Here is a 23242-nt window from a genome sequence, read left to right as displayed (position 1 = left end):
CCCAAGACTGCCCAAGCATCCCGCTGTTTCAAGTTCAAAACACAATTTTTTTTTCTCTTTCCCACGCCACCAAGTTCATACCTGCTTAAAAGTTCCATAATATGGTGGACGCCACGCCGCTTCTTCCCCCAAAGGGAAGGAAAACCGAGGAAGGATATTTCCCCTTCTCGGCCGGCATGTTGCTCCCACTTTTGAAGGAGAGTTTGTTCTGTACTTCTGTGACATCCTTCACACATACTAGAAGTTCTCATATTATTCTAAGGGTTATTTTGTAGTATTAAGGTCTTCCTTAGTGGAATAGAAACATAATGGAAGTATAGATGTATTCTTATCAGTGCAATTCTAAGTTACCTGTGATTTTAAAACAGTGTCAATCATATGCAAAGTGTCTTAAGATATGAAATATTAGTCTGAAGTACTTAGTGTGACAGATATTCACAAGGCAATGAAACACAGGTTAGAAAAGTAGGATGACTGTCTTGAGAACCTCTGATGTGCTGATTCTCCCAGCTACAAGAGGGCAGAAAAGTCCACACCCTTGAAAGGCCCACAGAGAGGATTTATTTAGGGAGATTTTAGCAAAAATCTTTGACTCCAAATTGATCACTCCATTCATTGCTGCTGTATGAAGCTGAATTATTTTATTGCATTTTTCTACACTCTTTTAATGTTTCAGAATAAAAGCTACCACCAAAAAGTTAATTTTGTCTTTTCTAAGTAGATAACTTTGAAATTAACAATAGGCTCATTACAATTATCTTAAAATTTGCCAGTATTTATCCAAAATATGCTTAATTTAGAAATTGTAATGGATCATAATTTTTGTTTTAAAAGTTAATGTCTTTGTTTTTCTTTAAAAATATATATATATTCAAGGGGCCAGAGAAATAGCACAGTGGGTAACACCCTTGCCTTGCACGCAGCCGGACTGGGCTCTATCTCCAGGATCCAGTACGGGTCCCCTAGCCTGCAAAGTGTGATTCCTGAGTGCAGAGCCAGCAGTAACCTCTGGCCACCACTGGGTATGGTCCAGAACAACATTATCAACAACAAAATATTCAAGTGGTTGCAAGAAGTGATAAAGGTCTTCAGTGAGGGGCTGGAGCGATAGCACAGCGGGTAGGGCATTTGCCTTGCATGCAGCCAACCCAAGTTCGAATCCCAGCATCCCATATGGTCCCCTGAGCATTGCCAGGAGTAATTCCTGAGTGCAGAGCCAGGAGTAATCCCTGTGCATCACTGGGTGTGACCCAAAAAAAGAAAAAAAAAGTTTCTTCCATCCTCAAGCCACACTGCTTGAGGAAAATAGTTATTTTCCTCAATACAACCCAGTATCTTATTTCTTATCTGTATATCCTTTCAAAAATAATCATTGATACACAAATATACTTATGAAAAACTGAATGTGGCTGACCCCAGTTTGATCACCTGTACCACATATGATCCCCCGAGTGGCCCAAACCTCCCTCCCAAAACTGAACTATCTCAACCATCACACATCTACTTCTTCTTTCACCCTTTTCACATTATGTATATAGGGATATATATATACATACACACACATATATTTGTGGCAAAGTAAAGGTTTTCCTGCTGAACTTATTAAGTGTAACAGCATATTGGGTTAAAATTAATATACTTTTTTTTTTTTTTGGCTTTTTGGGTCACACCCAGCGATGCTCAGGGCTGACTCCTGGCTCTACACTCAGAAATCACTCCTGGCGGTGATCAGGGGACCATATGGAATGCTGGGAATCGAACCCTGGTTGGCCGCATGCAAGTCAAACGCTTTCCCGCTGTACTGTCACTCCAGCCCCAAAATTAAATTTTTAATTAATTCTATTAATTTTGCTAGTGTTTTTCTTATTTTTAATTCACAGGTAACTATCAGAAAGCATTAGATACATATAAAGAAATTCACAGAAAATTTCCAGAGAACGTTGAATGTAAGTAAAATTACATTTTATAAGTTAGACTCACATTTTCTCTCAATATATGATAATTATGTTTGGGCCACAACCAGCAGTATTCTGGACTTGCTCCTGGCTCTGAGCTCAAGGATCACTCTGGGTGGTCTTGGGGTACATGGATGGGGTAGCACTGTAGCACTGTTGTCCTGTTGTTCATCTATTTGCTTGAGCGGGCAACAGTAATGTCTCCACTGTGAGATTTGTTATTGTTTTTGGCATATCGAATACTCCACTGGTAGCTTGCCACGTTCTGCCATGTGGGAGGGATACTCTCGGTAGCTTATCAGGTTCTTCGAGAGGGATGGAGGAATCAAACCTAAGTTGGCCGTGTACAAGGCAAAACACCCTACCCACTGTGCTATTGCTCCTAAGTAGTCTAATTAGTTTAATTTTTTCTCTGTTCACACCAATGGGGGGTACCAGGGATCAAACCCGAGCTGGTGGCAAGCAAGGCAGGTATCCCTACCTTCTGTATTACTGCTTCCATCTTTTGTTTCTTTTAAAAAAAGGTTTGGGGTTGATTTTTTTCAGCTGTGTTCTGTTTTGTTTTGTTGCTGTGCTGGAAATAAAACCCAGGCCTCACTTGTGGACTTGGGCTCTCTGATGAGCCGCTTCTCCAATTCCTTGGAAAACTTTTCCTGTGATTCTTCATTTTTTCCTCTTTGGAAAGTCAGTGCATTATAGACTTAAGTTGTGGTGTGATTCCTCATGCATTACTTGGCCTCTCTGCTAACAGGAGCATCCCAGCCTCAGCATTGCTGTTATTTGGGATCTGATAACCAGGTGTTTTCAGAGACCATTGTAGGTTATAGAAAGTCTTGGCAATATCCCTTGCCACTGCCCACTGCTGGGAGCTCTCCAACTCTCCCCATCTGTGAAAACAGAAATGACCCTAGATTGGACAAGATCCATTGTACCTTAGAGGACAAAATTGCTGCCACTTTTCTCAATTATTTTCTTGGTGGGAGTGGGGGGTATGGTTTACAGTATGATTAACAATGGTTTCTTGTGGACATAATTCCAACAGCACATCTATTACTACTGCAGCACTTAAGTGTCTGCCCCTCTCCAGTGGACCAATAATGAAAATATTGTAGGAAGGGAGTTTAAGATTCACCTTAAAATTAGGGGCCAGGGAGATAATACAGCGGGCAGGGCACCTGCCTTGCACACTCAACCCACTTAGGTTCGATCCCCAGTGCCCCAGAGGGCCCTCCAGTTCCACCAGGAATAATTCCTGAGAGAGCCAGGAGTAAGCCCTGAGCACCACTGGGTGTGACACAAAACCAAACCAAAACAAAAAGATTCATTTAAATTAAATGACTCATTATCTATGCCATAGTGAATGTCCAAAATGACTTGGGTCTGGGTGGTTCTTAAAGCATAATTGATAACCTACCTTGACATACCCAGAGGGAAAAATATTTGCATCTGTGTGATGTCTCATTTAAATCAGAGTAGTTGATTTATGAATCCAAGGGAATAATTTAATCTTAATGTCTTCAGTTATTAAATATTGACCATCTCTGTGGTGTTACAGAAAACAATAAATTTCAGAAGATACCAAAAATAATTATCTTAATAATTATTTTAATTGTACATTAAATTCCCTAAGGGATAATACAAAAAGTTTTATGTTATTTGTAGAATAACTATGAAATATTATCAGTTCGGGGACAGAGAGATAGTACAGAGAGCAGCACTTGCCTTGCACATATCCAACCTGGGTTTAATCCTTGGTACCCCAGGAATAACCCCTGAACATCACTGTATGTGGACTAAAAGAAAAAAAAATAAAAGAAGAAAGAAAATATCAATCTTTAGGACTAGAGAGATAGTTCAATGGATAAGGTTCTTGCCTTGTATGTGGCCAACCCCAGTTTTATTCCCAGCATCCCATATGATCCCTGAGCCTTCCAGGAATGATCCTGAACCTAGAGCCAAACATGAGCCCTCAACACAGCCAGGTATACTCCAAAACAAACAACAAAGTAGAAATTATCTTTTTACAAATGACCAAGTTAAATGATTCTGTAGGCAATTTTTATAGTAAACTTCTTTATAGTAATTGATATAGTGATGTTTGACATTTTCCATTATCTTGGCACTTTTGTCACATTAATGGTCATGAATTGATCGTTTACTGACAAATTCTTAGGAATGACTGTTTCGTTGGTACCTGGCACTTGGTACATAATTTTTTATTGATGTTTTAACATTGTGGTGTGACAGAGCACAGCAGGCAGGAATCTTTGCTCTCATGAAGCTTGAATCCTAGTGGAACGGAGAAGACAGTGCTCAGGTCTGCAGTGTGTGAGTGTAAAGAAACAGTGCTGCTTAGACAGTCAGGTGGGCGCCCCGGCCCTGGGTCAGTTCTCCAGGGCCGAGAACACGGTGTTGTATGCAGAGTCACGCACATTCCTTATCCTCTTGTGTCCCAGAGGCCTGGATTCATGGTTTTGCTGGACTCTCAACACAGGCCACAAATAATTTTCTAAATGTGTTTTCACAATTTAGGTCTGCGCTTCTTGGTTCGCCTTTGCACAGATATTGGATTAAAAGAAGTTCAAGAATATGCTACGAAACTCAAGAGATTGGAAAAAATGAAAGAAATAAGGGAACAGGTATCTCATATCAACCGAAAACTTCTGTCTATTACATTTCAGAATGTCAGCCTTCTGTAGCTCTGTCACATGGTGCAGGCACTCCTCAGCAGTGCTCTGGGGCAACAGGAGGGGTGACTCCAGTCCCAGCTTTACGATGAGATTTCTGTCAAAAAATCGGGTTTTGCGGAAAGGGAGTATAATAGATTTAATAATTTTAGTGGGAAATTGGTAATATTTCATATTTATTTTCCACACTGCAAATTAAATAGTAACTTATTTAATTTATGGCCTTTTTTATATTTTTTGGGGCCACACCTGGCAGTGCTAAGGGCTTACTCCTAGCTCCATGCTCAGGGATCACTCCTGGCAGGCTTGAGGACTAGATGTGGTGCCAGGGAGCAAGTCTGGGTCTACCATGTGCGAGGCAAGTGCCCTACCTGTGTACTGTCACTCCGGCCTGGGATTTTTATTTTATTTCCCTTTGTCAAGGCACCATGCTCCGCAGTCCTGTCAGCAGGACCTTGCAGGCAGATGGTGTTGCCACACCCACCCAGGTCCTCTCAGCACCTACGTGTCTCCTGCCATGTAAACCAGAAGCAATCGATGGTATGTGGTGGTAATGTGTATTTTGTTACTTCCTTTAGTTTTTTGAGCTGCATCTGGCAGTGCTTGGAGCCATCTCCAGCCCTATAGTCAGGGCCCAGTGCTTACCTTATGAAACCATTTCTCTAGGTAGCAGAGCCTGTCTCTGGGAGTGGGCCTGTACATATGGAAGCCTGTTAACTATATGTGTATGTTCCGTGCAATAGATTGAATAACACTGTTCTTATTTTTGTATCTTGTTATGTTTTGTTTTGGGTCATACCCGACGGTACTCAGGGTTAAATGCTGGCTCTGAACTCAGGGTCAGTCCTAGTAGGCTCAAGGGACTGTATATGATACCAGGGACCAAAGCCAGGTCAGCCACATGCAAGACAAGTGACTTCCCCCTGTACTGTCTGTGTCTCTGGCCCTGTTTTTCTATCTTCAGTGTATGTGCACTGAGTCGGGGTTGGGGAGCTGGCTCGGTGGCTGGAATGCATGCCTGGCTCAGTGAGACCCCTTGTGCTGTCCTGGAATTGCACTGCCCTGTCACTGGGAATAGCCCTGGTGGCCCAGCGAGGTGTGCCCTGGTGAGCACCATGCTTCTGGTCAGAGCACTGAGCCCTCCAGCCTGTTCAGGTGCCTGCATGTTGCCAGGAGTTCCCCCTACACCACCTGAGCACTATTTGGGGTATCCTTTTCCCTCAAAAAATTATTGGTGCCACGTAACTTGGCTTCAGTTTCAGGTATATGCCATTATAAATCAAGATCTATATATCATTTATGGTTATTAAAAAGAATAATAACTCCTAAGTTTGAGCCTAGAATCTTTCAGATTTTGGCATGAATTTTGAGCTCTTTGCATGGAAAGAAAATATATTTTATAAACTTAAACTGTGTCAGAAATTATCCTCAGATATGAAGAAAATCTAAATTCTCCATGTGCTTTTGAAATGTGACTGTTGCGACCTAATTGTTTATTTTTTTAAGTATCGCTTGAAAATGGATTGTGAGTCCAACATAGACCCTTTTTGGGGGTGGGGTCCTCTCAATGGTGCTCAGGAGGCCCTAGGGCTCCATCTGGGGATGTCAGCCAGCCTGGCTAGAGGCAGAGTGCAGGTCCCGTAGCGTTGGGGATACTGCCATGCCCGTGCATGCAGCCAGGCCTGTGCAGTCCCAGCACCAGCTCCAAACAGTGCTCCAAGCACCACCAGGAGCAGCCCAGAGTCTTCAGCCTGTGCCCAGGCAATCCCCACCTCCCAGCACTGCGTCCTCACACCTCCCCGGGGGCCCCGGGACCGATTGGCTGAGAATCTCAGGCTTGGCGCCAGGCCCAGCAACCTCCTCTAAGCAGTGTAACATGCATGTCACTGTGCACTTGACACTTCTGTGTAGAACAGAACTCAGAGTTAGTTGCCAGGCTTGAGAGAGAGCACAGCTAGTAGGTGCTGACCTGCCCTGCCCACTGCTGACCTAGGTTTCATTTGATTTTCCAAGCACCTCCAAGAGTGACCCCTGAGTGCAAAGCCAGGAGCAAGCCCTAAGCATTGCTGGGTGTGGCCCAAAAACCAAACCGAGCCAACAAGAACAAAATTGTTGACATGTAAAGTCTCGGCTTAGTGAATATGTTGACATGTAAAGTCTCCTAGTATAGAAATATAAATACATGAGAATAAAATTGTATTCTTAAGATTTTATTTGCAGGTCTGGGAGCGATAGCACAGCAGGTAGGGCGTTTGCCTTGCACACGGCCGACCCGGGTTCGAATCCCAGCATCCCATATGGTCCCCTGAGCACCGCCAGGAGTAATTCCAGAGTATAGAACCAGGAGTAACCCCTGTGCATCGCCAGGTGTGACCCAAAAAAAGCAAAAAAATATATATATATAGATTTTATTTGCTTAAGCATCATTTAGTAGTTTATACTAAACACAAAACTAATACAAATGGAAATGACACCTTTTGTCATCTTAACCGGTAAAATTAGTGTATGTGTAACAGTCTCTGGTTAGGTACATTGAAGTCAACCCCATTAAACCTCCTAACTCCTTAGAATTGTTCTTCTGACTAGTTTACACTTTAGGAGACCTTAATTCCAGGAGTTCACTAGGAAATAAGTGAACAGTAAAACCCAAATCATTTTGCATTTAAAGTGATTCATAGTTGTTTTTACACAATTTTCTTAGAGCTTATCACTTCATTTTCCTGTTTACTTCTTCCTAGCCCAGTCATTATACACATCATTCTCTTTCATCTTCATAGTCCTTGTGAGTTACCTGTATATTTGCTTCTCTCTCCCTTTGACTTTGCTCCTGTCTTTCTGCCCTATATTGCATTCTGTGTATTGTTGAACTTTTTTTTTTTTTTTTTTTTGCTTTTTGGGTCACACCCAGCAATGCTCAGGGGTTACCCCTGTTTCTGCACAGTAACTCAGGAATTACTCCTGGTGGTGCTCGGGGGACCATATGGGACGCTGGGAATAGAACCCAGTCAGCCACGTGCAAGGCAAACGCCCTCCCCGCTGTGCTGTCGCTCAGCCCTGTTGAACATTTTTTTAAATGACTACTGTGAACTGATAGTCATATGGGAGCAATGAGTTTTACTATTTATAAGTGAATATAGAGATGTAATTGGAATGACTTTCTTTTGCATTTTTCTCTGTTTGGGGGAGGGTGTTCTTTGGCAACACCCAGTGGTACTCAGGGATCATGCCTGGCTCCACTCTCAGGGATCATTTCAGCCCAATTCAATTGCTTTTTATTTTATTTTATTTTTTATTGAATCACCATGTGGAAAGTTGCAAAGCATTTAGGCTTAAGTCTCACTTATACAATGATTCAACACCGCTCCCTTCACCAGTGCACATACTCCACCACCAAGAAACCCAGTATACTTCCCCTCCCACCCCCACACCTCCTGCCTTTGTAGCTCATAATTTTCACTTTAGTTTCTCTTTACTTTGATTACATTCAATATTTCCACAAAAAACTCACTATTATTGTTTGGAGTCCCCCCCCACCAAACAGACCTGCTGAAAAGGAATATTTGATAATTTGTTTTCCATTGCTGAGAATGAAGAGATATGAGGTCTTGGATTTCTGTATTTTAGTATTTTAGTAACTAAGTCCAGGGAAATTTCCGCCAGAAATTGCATCATTGCAAAGCTCATACCTCTCTTTAGTGGTCCTTATAAGATGGTGGTCACCACGCCTTCCCCTGCCCCAGAAAGAAAAAGCCGAAAGAGAAAAACCTTTCCCCTCCTGGGGCGGCATGGGGCCGTGGCTTAGTTCACAGTCTAGAGACATTTCTGCAAGAAGCTGCTGGTACTAAAAGTGGTTTGGCTGGCTTCCTGGATCATGGTCATCCAGCAATGGAGAGGCCACACACATGCGGCCACTCGGGTCACATCTCGGCGGAGAGCCAGCTTTTTATTTTAATGTGAGTTTTTTTTCATATTATATATTTATTGATTATAGTCAGCTTCTATGTTTCTCATAGATATGTAAAGTCTACTTAATAAAATGAGTACTTAGTGACTTAATTAAGAAGTTGTAGGGGTTCGGGCTATAGTATAGCAGGTAGGGTACTTGCCTTGCACACTGCTGACTCAGGTACGATCCCTGGCATCTGTTATGGCCCCTCAGCCCTGCCAGGAATGATCCCTGATTACAGAGCTAGGAATAAGCCCTGAGCACTGCTGAGATGTGGCCCAGAAACAAAACAGAACTTTAGTAAATTCCTGATTTTCTGTTGATGCATTTAGATTGTCCAATGTTTATTTTACCTATTCAGATTATTTATCCATATTTTTTCACTATTTTTAAGTAATGCCTCTTTCAGTAATGTTTTTTCACTATCACTATAATCTGTGTAAACCCCAATGCTGTTTTCATCTCTCATTTCATTTCCTACTTAATATAGCATCTTACTGTATAAACATTTTTTTGTATTTAGAATGTATTATGTCAAAAAAGAAGTTATAGCTTCCCATGATGTGAAAGAACTGTGAATATGAAAAAGGGCATAGCATGGGAAAGGTACTGCATTTTATAAATATATATATACATATATTTTTTTTCTTTTTGGGTCACATCCGGCAATGTACAGGGGTTACTCCTGGGTCTGCACTCAGGAATTACCCTTGGCGGTGCTCTGGGGACCATAGGGGATGCTGGAATTCGAACCTGCGTTGGCCGCGTGCAAAGCAAACGCCCTACCCGCTGTGCTATCGCTCCAGCCCTGCATAATATATTGGTACAAACATGGCTTGGTATCCCACATATGCTAAACATTATTTATATGACATAAGTTAAATTATTTTCTTTCAGTCTTCTTTTATTTATTTTTTTAATTAATTTTTTTAATGACTCACCATGAGGTACAGTTACAGACTTACAGACTTTAGTACTTACATTTCAGTCATACAATAATTAAGTACCCATCCCTCCACCAGTGCCCATTCTCCACCACCAATGTTCCCAGTATCCCTCCCACCACTCCACCCACCCGCCTCTGTGACAGGCGCATTCCTTTTTACTCTCTCTCTCCTTTAGTGTGTGGTCTGCAGTGCAGGTATTGAGTGGCCATCATGTTTGGTCTGTAGTCTACTTTCAGCCCGCATCTCCCATCCTGAGCGAGCCCTCCAGGCACCCTTTACTTGGTGGTTCCTTCTCTATCTGAGCTGCCTTTTCCCCCAGCATGTGAGGCCAGATTACTGTATAAACTTTGCATATTTCATGAGAAATTTTTTTCAAAAATGTGGAATACAATCATTTGAAAATTTTCTGAAACAACTTAAAACAGTGTGCAACAATTATGCTGTGAAATACAGTATATATAATTTTTTTAAATTTTTCTTTTAATTTTTTGGGTCACACCTGGCTTACTCTTGGCTTTGCCCTCAGAAATCACTCCTGGAGAGCTCTGGGAACCATATGGGGTGCCAGGGATTGTACCCTGGTTGGCCACATGCAAAGCAAATGCCTTATCTGCTGAACTATCACTCCAGCGCCTGTATTCTTTAAATACTGTTATTTCTAAGAGTTAAAGGCATAGTTCTCATTCATAACACATTCTCTAATTTTTTCAAATCTTGTTACCCGTTATTCTTCAGTAATATTTCTTAAATTTTACACAGACCTTTTTGTAAGGTTCCCCCACTAAATGGATGGGAAATTTTAGTAGAGTAGGAAGAAGAAAAGAATCCTAAAAAGAAGAGGCTTAAGGAGAAAAATTCTTCTATACTGAGAGTTTGCTTCTTAGATACTTGCTGTATGTCTAATTTCAATTGTCTTTCTTAGATTGTGAGCCCATGGGCAGTATATTCTATTTTCTGGATTTGTAGTGTATAAAAACTTTTAGTTATTAAAGTATAATAAACTTCTGAATTAAGGATATTTTCTAAATTTGAACTTAAAAATTCTTGCTACTTTTTCTATGTTTCTCATTTAGACTATGTCCCAGTACATATTAACATTTTCTTGTGTAATTAGAATTTCTTTATAAAATTACTAACACCACCATTATATTGCTGTATCTTAATTTCTTTAAATTATATCGCCAAATAGTCCTTTTATAGTTAGTAACTTTCTATGACAAGGCTGATTTCAAGGTTTCATTACTAAAGACCTCTATAAGTTATCAGTAGGAGAACTAGACTTCTGTCTTGGCTAAGACATTTGTGAAATAGCTGTGTGAGCGAAGCCAGGGATGTCATAGATAACCCATCAGACTGACCCAAAGTTGTTGAAACACAAAATCAACCCATAGCATTTTTCTCTCTCTCTTCTCTAGAAGCACAGATGATGGCAGAAAGGAAGAGAAGTCAAGAGCTGGTTAGCCCTTTCCTGATTCACGTTTGTAATCTCATTTCTGGCTCCAGTTCTCCCTTAAGCCCCATTTGATTTCTCAATAACTAACAGTCATTGAGTGCAAGAGATGAGCAGGCACTAAGCACACTATGGCAAATATAAGCCAAAAATAGATTTGGCTTTATTATTTCCGGTTTGTTTAGAGATGAGAAAATTAAGTAGCTCGGTGATTTTCCATGCGCACAGCTTCTGGTGGCAGCAAGCCTTCCTGGTGGGCTCAGCCCGAGACCAGGCTCCCCACCACGGACCTGACATCTTCTGAGCGGCCGACCGCAGGAAGAGGACGCAAGCAGACGTTCCCACTTGATAAGTAACCCATCCTTATTTTGTGGATGGTGCCAGCACGCTGGCAATGCTGTCTTGTGTGAAATTAAACTGCCGTCAACTCTGTGTCGGTACCTCAGAATAGTGCTATTCAGGCATGGTCTGGAGACCAGCAAAGCACAAAATCACTTCTCAGAGGCTCAGGCTTACCCAGACTGGATCACAGAATTGATGTTTGAGAAGTCCAGGATCTGTGTTTTTAAAACACAAGTAATATTTCTGTTTGTGTGAGATGCGCACCTGGCATTGCTCAGGGCTTACTCCTGACTCTGGCTAGGGACCACTCCTGATGGGCTCAGGGAAACCATGTGGGATGCTGGGGATCGAACCCTGGCCAGCCGCATGCAAGGTAAGCACCTTACTATTGCTCCAACCCTCCAAGTAATTCTGTGCTCCCCAAAGTTCAGAGATTTCTGTCCTAGAGTTTATGCTTCAGAGGGCTTACCTTGCAAATGATCAAATACCGGTTTGGGTAATAAGATCTGATTTAAGAGGAAAGGAAAATAGACATAAAATAAATCAGACCATGAATTTTTAATGGATTTAAAACAGAAAAGAATTTACAAAGAGCCACAAAAGAAGCATAAGTTTATTTAAGTTTACATAAGTCATGATAACAAAACCCTTACTTTTAGTTTTAAAATGCTAAAGTTAAAAGCTTCTGCAGATGGCTTCTCAGAAACACTCACTCTCTTCCTGCAACTACGATGGAAAAGATGGCTTACACCCTTTGTCATTGGGAGCACATTCACAAACAAGAAGGAAGCTTTGTGCAGTGTGTACTCATGTATTCATTAACGCCAGCAGTAAGCAGGTCCAGGTCCAGAGCTGTTGGCCACACAAGAAAGACTTGCTCTGATGTGTCAGGAGACTGTGAGGCAGGAGTTGTTTGAATCAAAGCATTATAAATTAGCTCCTTGAGTACTGTAAGCCCCTTAGCAAGGCAGTATTTAAGTGATGTGATGTTTTACATTTCTGCCTCACTAAACTCAAAATATTAGGTACAAGGAATTCTGTCAAAATATGACATGTTTGGGAAAAAGCAATAAAAAGAAAAGAAATTGAAGACTGAGTATTTGAAATGTGAAAAAGAAGAGAAATTTTTAAAAATTAGAGAACTAAGTGAAACTACTGAAAAGAAAGATAAAATCAGTCATTTATAAGACAGGGAAAATTTTCATTTCTAGTTCCAAAAAAGAACATGTCCAAAACAGAAATTTCAATTGTTCATTGAAATTTCAAATGTTTAAACATTGAAATAAAAAATGTTCTTAAAATATGTGCTGCTCCCCACCCCTAATTCTCAGAAATCAGTGAAATGCTTTCTTTGGTCAAAACTGAAAAAGTATCACACGATGTACAAAACTGATCTAAAATGTAGTAAGTTGTTATTCCAAATTGCCAGCTGTTACCACTGCACATCAGTATATAATCTAGTTGAGCAAAACGCCTTTAAATTATAGTTCTTTTAGAAAGCTATTTAGGACCAAGACCTAACAAAGGCTTAGTTTTAAAATTGTACAGCCAAAATGCTTAATTTTTGAAGTTTATATATAATAGAGATACAAGAATCTCTTATGAATTTTGTATTTTTGCAAAAGCTCAACAAAAACCCAGAGGTTCCAGCAATGTCAGGGGTAGCCTGGGCGTCCCTGGCCAGCAGCCCTGGAGCCCCCACCCTGCTCCGCTGCAGTGAACCCGTGGGCTGATTGGCCATGAATCCCTGAGCGCTGCTTGGGAACCCCCCAAGCAAAGATAAAGAAAAATTATTCTACACTTAACAGTTATTACTTAATATTTTGGTGTGTATCTATTCCCATGCATCTTTATGAATAGATACATATTTTTGTTTGGGGCCACAAGTTTTGGGGTTTTTTTGTTTGTTTTGGGGCCATACCCGGTGGTGCTCAGCGTTTACTTCTGACTCCACTCAGAAATTACTCCTGGTGCTTCTTGGGGGACCTTATGGGATGCTAGAGACCTGGGTCAGCCGTGTACCTTATACACTGTACTAGCCTGCGGCCCACCAGCACAAACACCCACAAAATCTGAATCTGCATCAGTCATTTTCTCTTTCTTCCCAACTAAAATCTGCAATTACATTTGATCTTGATTTTCTCACCTCCTCAGTACACTTCAAATCACTCCAGCCTTGTTTCGTTCCTTTCACACAGCTAACATTACCTTCACTAAGATGAATTGCCTCTGTGTTGGTAACTATAAAACACAGTTTTAATTTTCAACATGCCGTTAGCAATTCTGGTTTTGTTTGGGGGCCACATTCAGCCATGCTCCGGGCTTACTCCTGGCTCTGCACTCAGGAATCATTCCTGGTGGTGCTGAGGGACTATATGGGATGCTGGGGGTCAAACCTGGGTCAGCCATGAGCAAGGCAAGCACCTACTGGCTGTGCTGTGGCTGTACTGTGGCTCTGGCCCAGGAACTGTTTTTATGACCTATGGAACACGCCCCCAGCCCCAGCCTGGGGCTGTCCTGGGCTTGCCCTGCTTCTATTAAAACATCTCACTCCATGCTTCAAGGGCAAGTCCAACTCCCAGGCTCTCTTGAGGCCCTTGTGGTGCATCTCAGAGTTCCCTGCATCTGCCAAGCACCCTGCTGCCCCTGGGATCTCTTTGTTTAGCAAGTTTGTCCTTGGAGGGTTTTGTTTTGCATTTACTAAGGGACCGGCTCATGACTGGAAATACTTGCATAAAGAGGAAATTTCCATAGGGCAAATCTCTGAGGGGTAAATGCTAACGAAGTAATGACTTGATTTAAAAAAAAAAAAAACTTTCAAAAATAGCACTCTAGGGGCTGGAGAGATATAGTATAGCAGGTAGGGCGTTTGCCTTGCACAAGGCCGACCTGGGTTCAATCCCCAGCTTCCTATATGGTTCCCCAAGCACCGCCAGGAGTAATTCCTGAGTGCAGAGCCAGGAGTAACCCTGAGCATCGCTGGCTGTGACCGAAAAAAATGGCAAAATTTAAAAAAAGAAAAATAGGCTCTAATGTTTTCTGCTGTTCTTACTGTTTTTGAAATTACCATACAAAAACACTGCTACTAATAGATCAGATTTATTGTGGTAGAATTTGTCTACTTTTACTACCAAACAGGCTTTCAGTTGGCAGAGGATTTAAAAACAGAACAGGGACCAGATAGTACAGCAGGAAGGATACTTTCCAACCCAGGTTCGATCCTGGCATCCCCGTGCTCCCTTGAGCACTGCCAGGATTAGTTCCTGAGTACAGGGCCAGGACTAAGCCCTGACCACCACTGGGTATGGCCCCAAACCAAAAATAAAATAATAAACCTCATTGTGGACTATCTGAGCAGGCAGGCCTGTAGCTGAGCGCCCTGAGTGGGCACCCTCTGTGCACTAAGGGTAACTAAGCAGGGGGGAGCTTTAGGAGAGTTGGGGGCTGGAGGATGAAGGGAAAGGGACAGTAGTGTCATGGCACACCCCCAGGTGTCTCTTTTCTTTTGGTTTTTGCATCATACCCAGCAGTGCTCAAGGTTATTCCTGGCTCTGTGCTCAGGATTAAGCACTGGTGGTGCTGGAGGAACCATAAGCGGTAGCAGGAAGCAGCCGTGGCACATTAGACAAGCGCCCTGCCTGTGTGCTCTCTGGGGCTTACCCCCCTGCCTTTCTGTCACCAAGTGGAGCTGCAGGCAGGTGCCACAGGTGAGGCAGTGTGGTGTGGAAGACAGCTGCCTGCTCTCAGCCTGCTCAAGGCTGGGCAGGAGCAGTAAGAAGGCACAGGAGGCGACTTCTTCATGCTGCTGTGATTTGTCTTCAGGAAAGCGCCCCCTGGAGGGAGGGGAAAGGCAGGCAGGCAGGCTGTGCGCTTCTGTGAAACTGAAAGAGGACAGCCAGTCAGAAGGTCCTGTGTGGGTCCGCTCATGGCTCAAGGCTGGAAAGAGTAAGGACTTGAAGGACTAGTTAGATGGATGAGAGCCACATGTTGGATCTCTGGGTGGATGAACAGGTGGAGCGGAGACGTAGGATGAAGAGATAAAGAAGAGATAATAGAAAGCACCAGTGTCCCAGAGCATCCTTTTCCAGAGTTACGGTTACTGAAGTCCAGAGTTTTGAAAAAAAGTTTCAAGTTACATGAGCATTTGCCTTTATGAAATTAATTATATTAGCACTGCATAGTTCTTCAGATATGCTGTAAGTTATTAATTGATGGGTAGCTGGAACACCAGTTTTGATGTCATATAGATTATAGATGTATACATTTTAATTTTTTATTTTTAATTTAAAAAATATGGAACGCTTCACGAATTTGTGTGTCATCCTTGCACGGGGGCCATGCTAATCTTCTCTGTATCGTTCCAAGTTTAGTATATGTGCTGCCGAAGCGAGCACAGATGTATGCATTGTAAATTTGTTACATTTTGAGATTTTTTTGAAGGCAAGAAAAATGCTTTTTTTCTATTTAATAGAAAACTTGAGTATATTTACATAGAATTTTAAATCATTAATTTTTGGAGAATACTTCACGTTGTAGATTGAGTTTTGGATTTTTTTTTTTTTAACAACAGTTGGTCTTCTTTATTTGTTTTTTTTCTCTTTTGGGTCACACCCGGGGATGCTGAGGGGTTACTCCTGGCTCATACACTTAGGAATTACTCCTGGCAGTGCTTGGGTGACCATATGGGATGCTGGGAACCAAACTGGGGTCGACCATGTACAAGGCAAATGCCCGACCCGCTGTGCTATTGTTCCAGCCCGGAGTTTTGGATTGTTAAAGGAAATCAGTTTACTTCCTAGAAGACTACAGTCTCATAATCGAATCTATATATCTAGGTTATAATAGTAATTATATTAATATTTTATACATATATATGGAAGAATTATTATCTCTTAATTAAGTTTTCTATTCTATTTTTGAAATGCTAATAGGGTATCTGCCTAAGTTAAATTATAATTCAACTATAGGGTAGTTGTATACAGTTATAAAAATCTGTTTCTCTTTACTACGCTGTATGTCTAAATATACCTTTATATACATGTGTGTTTCTGTGACATGACTTGAGCTAAAACCAAGTAATAATTCAGAAACTCTTAACACTAAAGCGAAACATAAAATAACCATAAAATGTAAAAGAAGCCCAAGAATGTCACAGCCTAGCATATTCCTTGTACTTTAAGGATAGAGTTTTGTTCTGTTCTGTTTTGTTTTGGGTCACACCTGGCGGTTTCAGGGCTTGTCCTGGCTTTGTGCTCAGGGATCACTCCTGGCAGCCTCAGGAGACCCCTTCAGGAGTGGGATTCTGGGAGTTGAACCTGGATCAGCCTCGTTTGAGTGAGGCAAATGCCCTCCCTGCTCCAGTCCATGGTGGATTGGAAAGTAAGAAGCTAGACTGTAGAACAATTGTTAGTATGTTGTGAGTGTGACAGTGTACTGCAGAAGCTGAATTTCAGAAGCCCATTTTCCCGCCAACAGTTCAGGTCCAGCCATGGAATAGGATTAGTGTGAAAATTAATTCTGTAGACTTCTTTCTCCTCCCCAGCCGCGCTACTTAAACTAAGGAACTTAGTGCCTGAACACGGTTTTAAAGTTATTCATAAGAGAAAATATTTGCGTTTTTTAATGTTTGTGCCATTGGCATATTGACTGTGGAGTGATTACTAACCCCACTATTGGGGAGCAGATTTTGAAGGTTTCCCCCAAATCAATTTAGAGACATTTAACTCACAGATGACTATCAGCTTGAGGTTAAGTTTTAGGAAATTAGAACAGTAAATCTTTGGAGTTACATAGTAATGTTAATGTTTTAAAAATTGGAGTTTATTTTTATTCAAGTTTGTAGGAATTTCCCTTAATCTTCTAAATGCAGCTTCTTTTTGCTCTAGCGTGTGAAGTCTGGGCGAGACGGCAGCGGGGGTTCCCGTGGCAAGCGAGAGGGGAGTGCGGGCAGTGGTAAGTCTTGTCTGTCTGCAGAGCATTGACTGCATGGGCTTATAGTACCTGGACTATAATCCGAAATTATCCTTTATCTGTTTGTTTTACATAAAGGAAAATTTACCTAATCTACATTTTGTGAACAGCTAATCTGATGTGTAAATGGGGTATTTATAAATCTCAACATTTTAATTCTCCCTTTGCTCTGTTCTTGTTTTGGGGGTCATATCTAGCAGTACTTAGGGGCTACCCCTGGTGGTGCTCAGGGGAACATGCAGTGCTGAGAACTGACTCCTGCATATAAAGCATATGCACGGAAAGCCATCTCCAGGACCCCCAGATTTCAGTTCTTGAATAATAGGACTTGTTTCCACAAGTTGGCTCATGAAGCAGGTGCATTTGAGTAAGTTTACGGATGTCCATGCAAGTGAAGTCCTATATAAGTTACAATTTTTACGTTTTAGGAGCAGAAATAGTTCGAAGGCTAGAGCTATCTGGCATGCATTAGGCTCCAAATTCCTCCCTGGTTGCACATGGGCCCTCTACCCTAGCAGCACAAGGTAGTCCCAGAGGCCTGTTAGCACCCTAGGGGTTGGCCCGGCATGCCATGGGCCATGCCTGTGCTACCCTTGGCATATTGCTGTGCTGAGCTTGAACCTGCTGATTCACATGTCAGTCCAAGTGTCTTAGAAGAGACTTCTGGACCCCCTGCGCCCTGCTTGGGAGGAACCCCTAAAATTACTTTCTTTTTTTTTGCTTTTTGGGTCACACCCGGCGATGCACAGGGGTTACTCCTGGCTCTACACTCAGGAATTACTCCTGCCAGTGCTCAGGGGACCATATGGGATGCTGGGATTCGAACCCGGGTCAGCCACGTGCAAGGCAAACGCCCTACCCGCTGTGCTATCGCTCCAGCCCCCCAAAATTACTTTCTACAAAAGTGAAAAAAGATTATCTTGCAGAAGGCTGGAACTTAGGCCTTTCTAGCCTCACTTTTAGTGTAGAAATCGTGCTGATGCAGTAACTTAAACTTGAACACCATTATAATCAGTACCATAAACTTGAACACTATTATAACCAAATAATCTATAGTTTAATAAAAGAAATAATACGGGCCTGGGAATTAGGATGCATAGTTCTTGTCTCAGTACAAATCGTGACAACCATGTCTTTGGACCAACCAAGTAATGTAGATTCTAGGTAACTTCTGAAGTTCTTTGTATTTCTGAATTTCTCTACTCTGTGACTGTTTATGGTATCATTACTTAATGGAAAGTTTTGGTAAATTTTTCTTTCCTTTTTTATCATTCGTAGAATATAGCCGCTTTTTCTACTACCAGTGGTGAGGGACAGGGGACAGGTAATACTTACTTATATTAGTTTTACTTAGTATAAGTTTGGAAGTTTTAAATAATTGGAAAAATAAATGCTAAATTGGTATCTAAAAAAATAATAACTACTTTAGGGGCTGAAGCGATAGTACAACGAGGAGAGCATTTCCCTTGTTTGTGGCCAGTCTGAGTTTGATCCTCGGCATCCTATATGGTCCTCTGAGCACTTCCAGGAGTAATTCCTGAGTGCAGAGCCAGGAGTAACACCTGAGCATCGCTGGGTGTGATCCAAAAAGTCAAAAAAAATTTTTTTAAATACCTGTTTTGTCTCTTATTCATGCTTAGCACTTTTATACACATATGACACAGGTCCAGTATAGGAGTCAGAACAAAAGAAATATGGCCTTTAGTCTAAAAATAGGCTGTTCATTTGTTCACAAGTATTTATTGGATGCACATTGACTCCAACACGGGGGTAAGTGCTGAACTCTGCACTTCAGTAAATGAGAGTCTGCTGGGAAGATACAGCCTCTGTGCACCACCATGCTGGAAATGCACACGTGGTTCCTAACTTACCTAAGGTGAAAGCTGCAACTGGGAAAGGTGAAAGGTGTTTTTCCCTTGGATTCAGAGTTCTGCTTTGCCAAATATGTCCAAGCAGTTGCAGCCAACAATAGTATCTGCTTCTAATGAGACATGGTTCTCCAAGTATTAGTTAACTTCTCCAGCTGAGCTTCATAATTCTGCATGTTAGCCCCCTGCTACCTGCTACTCAGAGCTTGAGAAATTAGTAGAAACATCCCTGAGCCTGAGTCCAAGAGTGTCCGAGGTGGCCTGCCACACTGCGGATAGCTGCTTCGCATCTCTCAGGCTTCTATGAACATGGCAGACAGTTGTGGCTCCATATGTCCCCACGTACCAGAAATCTCTTCACTTCGGCCTCTCCCTGACTCTTGTTTCAATGTGTTCATTTGACTACAGGCTTGGGTTAGCTGAGTTCTGTGCCTGAGGATCTGTCCCAGCAGTTCTCCTTAATCCAGTTGCCCTTTAAACTCTGTGTCAGAGCCCCTGGGGCCTAATGTATTCTGGAATTCAGCCATTTGTTTGGAGTCTAAAGTTAGGGATCATGTAAATGCCCACAGGGAACAGCTCATAGTCACTGTATCACTGTATCACTGTCATCCGTAATTTGCTCCAGTGGGTTCCAGTAACGTCTCCATTCATCATAGCCCTGAGATTTTAGAAGCCTCTCTTTACTCATCCTTCCCAATGGTGCCACATTGGAGGCTCTTTCAGGGTCAGGGAATGAGACCATCATTATTTACTGTTTTTGGCATATCAAATACGCCATGGGGAGCTTGCTAGGCTCTGCCGTGCAGGCAGGAAACTCTCGGTAGCTTGCCGGGTTCTCTGAGAGGGAAAACTAGACAATAGCAATGATCTATAAAGCACCTAAACAGTTTAAGAAAATATGGGATATAAGTCATCGGATTCTCACTACACTTCGCTTCTTCAACCCACTCACCAAAAGAGTCAAGGGGTATCATGTCTCAGTAAGAGCTGTTGCCCAAATATCTCTAACTGGAGAAGTGACCTGGTACACTTGCAATAAAAATAAAACACCAAAATCAAATGTGAATATTTCACAAGTGTCCTGAACATGGTTGGTTGAATTTTAAAGTAAGCATCTATTTTTCTGCCCAGTGCTCATAGTCAAAGTGTTAATTTAGTAAAGCTCAATTGTAGTAAAGATAAATAAGGAATGAAAATAGTTCAGGGCAAGTCACTTTTATGTGCAAGAAATTAGAGTTTATGCCTCTTGAAAATGGCTTTCAGAGCTCCTTAGAGTCTATAGTTGTATGTTAGGGACCATGGACTTAATGCAGTGGAAATGCTCTTAACCCTGAGTCAGCAGCTAAGACTTTGTATATACTTTGAAGATTCACCAGCTCAAACCACTAGCTCTTTTGAAGCAAGAAAGCGACCTGTGATATGAGCTCTTCTGAAATTAAGTGTTCCTTTAAGAAATAATTGCCTTAGGAAATACTATTTATTGAAATTTTAGGGTCAAATTCACCATCTTTAAGAGATCCTACACTTTTCACTAAAAAATCTTAACTTCAGGTTAAGTCAGCTAGTTCTTCCAAAAACAACACTGATAACCTAACTGAGAGTATTCCCAAGTCTTACTAAGCTTATGAAATGTCTCCAGTGCTAACTTCTAAACCCGCTTCGCAGAGAGCAGAGCCTAAAGAGATGCTGGGCCTGGCCTCAGAACTGCCAAGGAGGTTGGTGCAAAACCAGAGGGCAGCGTCCGAATGAAAACTATCTCCAAGGGCCAGAGAGAGTATAACAGGCAGGGTGTTTGCCTTGCATGCGACCACCCCAGGTTTGATCCCCAACATCCCTTTAGTTCCCAATCCCTGCCAGGAGTGATTCCAGAGCACAGAGCAAGGAGTAAGCCCTGAGCACAGCTAGTTCAGGCTCCCAAACAAACAGAAAGCAAGTATTCCCAAGCAAGTCCCCAAGCACAGTCTGATGTCTGGCCCTCAGATATGCCGGGAAGGCAGGTTTGCTCTGTGGGGCCTGACTCTAATGTGTAGCAGAGCGTGGCACCCTTTGGTAGAGAGTCCCTGACCTTCCTGCGGTTGTGCTGTGCGTCAGAATGCAATGGCACTTCTGCCCCTCGGCCTGGACCTTTTCCATAGTCATGGCCAAGGGGTGGAGAAACACAAGCCAAAGAAGAGGCTGGACTGTCGCTGATCGGGACAGAGACTTTCTGTAAAACAGGCCTCCTGGTCCTGGCCTTCCCTTGCTGCTGCTTTTTCTTTCAAAACATATTTTCCTGTCTCTTATCCAGTCAGTTCTGGTCCAATACAAACAGTTCTAGGGCACAAATCAACTTTTCTCTCCCTTAAGGAGTGGCGGCGCAGAAACTGAGCAAGGCATTTCTCCAGCTGGCGTAGTTTCGTGGTGCTCGGGCCTCCTGGCACAGCACTGAGCACCTCCAGCCCAGGAAGGCTCATTCCCCCCTTGCCTTTTATCTCGTGTTTTGAGTTTCCAATTGCCTTGCACATCATCTCTCTGCAGCCATATCTCATGCCTCTCCGGGGACTCTCCGCCTGCATGCTGTCGAGAGCCACATGTCCCTCTCTTGCTGTTCATGCACAAGTCACACTGCAGGGTTCCCTCTGGCTTCAGGTCCAAGCCAACCGACAGTGGAGACTTCTTTCCTTTGACTCTGAGGGCTTCTACCCAGAGAAGCCAGTGCTTCGGATGCACACTGTCACCAGTCAGCTCCCCACCCCAGCACGGCCACCATCATGCCATGGAGAACAGGCACTCAGCCATTCCTTATAACCGAGCACCTGCAGCCCAAACTCTCACCTGTCTCCTCAGCAGCTGCTGTAGCCTAGGCATGCACCATTACATCTTCATGGGAGTGCTGGATTGTTCTCGCTGCTCCTCAATACAGACAGGTTTGCTCTGCATCTGTATGAGGCCAGCGTCAGACAGGTTCGAGTGAAAGTAAATAAAGTACCTCAAACTAGGTTTTTATTGTTTTTTTTCTCTTTTTGGATCACACCTGGCGATGCACAGGGGTTACTCCTGGCTCTGCACTCAGGAATTATCCCTGGCGGTGCTCAGGGGACCATATGGGATGCTGGGAATCGAACCCGGGTTGGCCGCGTGCAAGGCAAACGCCCTACCCGCTGTGCTATTGCTCCAGCCCCTCAAACTAGGTTTTTAAAGTGTAGTCTAAGGGCCAGTGGAGACAGCTTAAACAGTGGGGCACATGCCTAGCGATTACGAGGTCTTGTCTTCCTTCCTTCCTGCCTTCCTGCCTTCCTGCCTACCTTCCTGCTTTCCTGCCTTCTGGCTTCCTGCTTTTTTTTCTTCCTGCCTTCCTGCTTCCTGCCTTCCTTTCATCCTGCCTTCCTGCCTTGCTCTTGTTCTTTCATTCCTTTGGTCTTTCTTTCTTCCTTCCCTTTTTCCCTCCCTCCCTTGCTCTTTTCCTTCCTTCTTCCTTCCCCTTTCCTTCCTTTTTCTTCCCTTCTCTGTTTCCTTCCTTCCTTCCTTCCTTCCTTCCTTCCTTCCTTCCTTCCTTCCTTCCTTCCTTCCGTCTTTTTTCCCTTTCCTGCCTTCCTCCCTCCCACCCCCTCCCTTCCTCCCTCTCCTTTCATCCTTTCCTCTCTTCCCTTCCCTTCCCTCCCCTTCCTCTTCTCCTTCTTCCTTCCTTCCTTCTTCCTTCCTTTCTTCCTTCCTTCCTTCCTTCCTTCCTTCCTTCTTTCCTTCCTTCCTTCCTTCCTTCCTTGTTTCTGTCTTTCCTTCTGTCCTCCCTCCCTCGCTCCCACCCCCTTCCCTTTCTCCTTTTCTCCTTTCATCTCCTCCTCTCTTCCCTTCCCTCCCCTTCCTCTTTTCCTTCTCCTTCCTTCCTTTCTTCCTTCCTTCTATCCCCTGCTCCCTCCCTTCCTCTCTCCCTCCCTTGTGTCTGTAGCTCAGGGAACCATATGTGGTGCCTGGAATTGAATCTGGGTTGGCTGCATGCCAGGCAGATGCCCTACCCACTGTGCTATCACCCCATAAGGTATCCATTTCTGTCTACAGCACCTGCCCTCCGAGCTTTGTGGGTCAGCACCCGTGGCCCCT

General features: G+C 42.9%; 1 protein-coding gene and 1 non-coding gene across 8 annotated transcripts in view; one reads left to right on the top strand and one right to left on the bottom strand.

Moving 5' to 3' along the window:
- The window catches only part of IFT88 (intraflagellar transport 88), a 149207-nt gene that overhangs the window by 100745 nt on the left and 25220 nt on the right, over window positions 1-23242 (top strand). For all 7 annotated transcript variants that reach the window (XR_008630244.1, XR_008630245.1, XM_055139367.1 and 4 more), the window contains 3 exons: window positions 1881-1946; window positions 4488-4594; window positions 17213-17279. Coding sequence is in view for 5 of the 7 variants with exons in the window: in XM_055139367.1 (XP_054995342.1) it covers window positions 1881-1946; window positions 4488-4594; window positions 17213-17279 (240 nt within the window). In the remaining 2 variants the exon portion in view is untranslated. The remainder of the gene's footprint in view (window positions 1-1880; window positions 1947-4487; window positions 4595-17212; window positions 17280-23242) is intronic.
- Window positions 15615-15721, bottom strand: LOC129401274 (U6 spliceosomal RNA). The gene has a single exon (XR_008628205.1). It is a non-coding gene; the product is annotated as a U6 spliceosomal RNA (small nuclear RNA).

The sequence above is a fragment of the Sorex araneus genome, chromosome 1, assembly GCF_027595985.1.
Source record: "Sorex araneus isolate mSorAra2 chromosome 1, mSorAra2.pri, whole genome shotgun sequence".
Lineage (NCBI taxonomy): Eukaryota > Metazoa > Chordata > Mammalia > Eulipotyphla > Soricidae > Sorex > Sorex araneus.
This window is presented reverse-complemented; position numbering and strand designations above follow the sequence as displayed.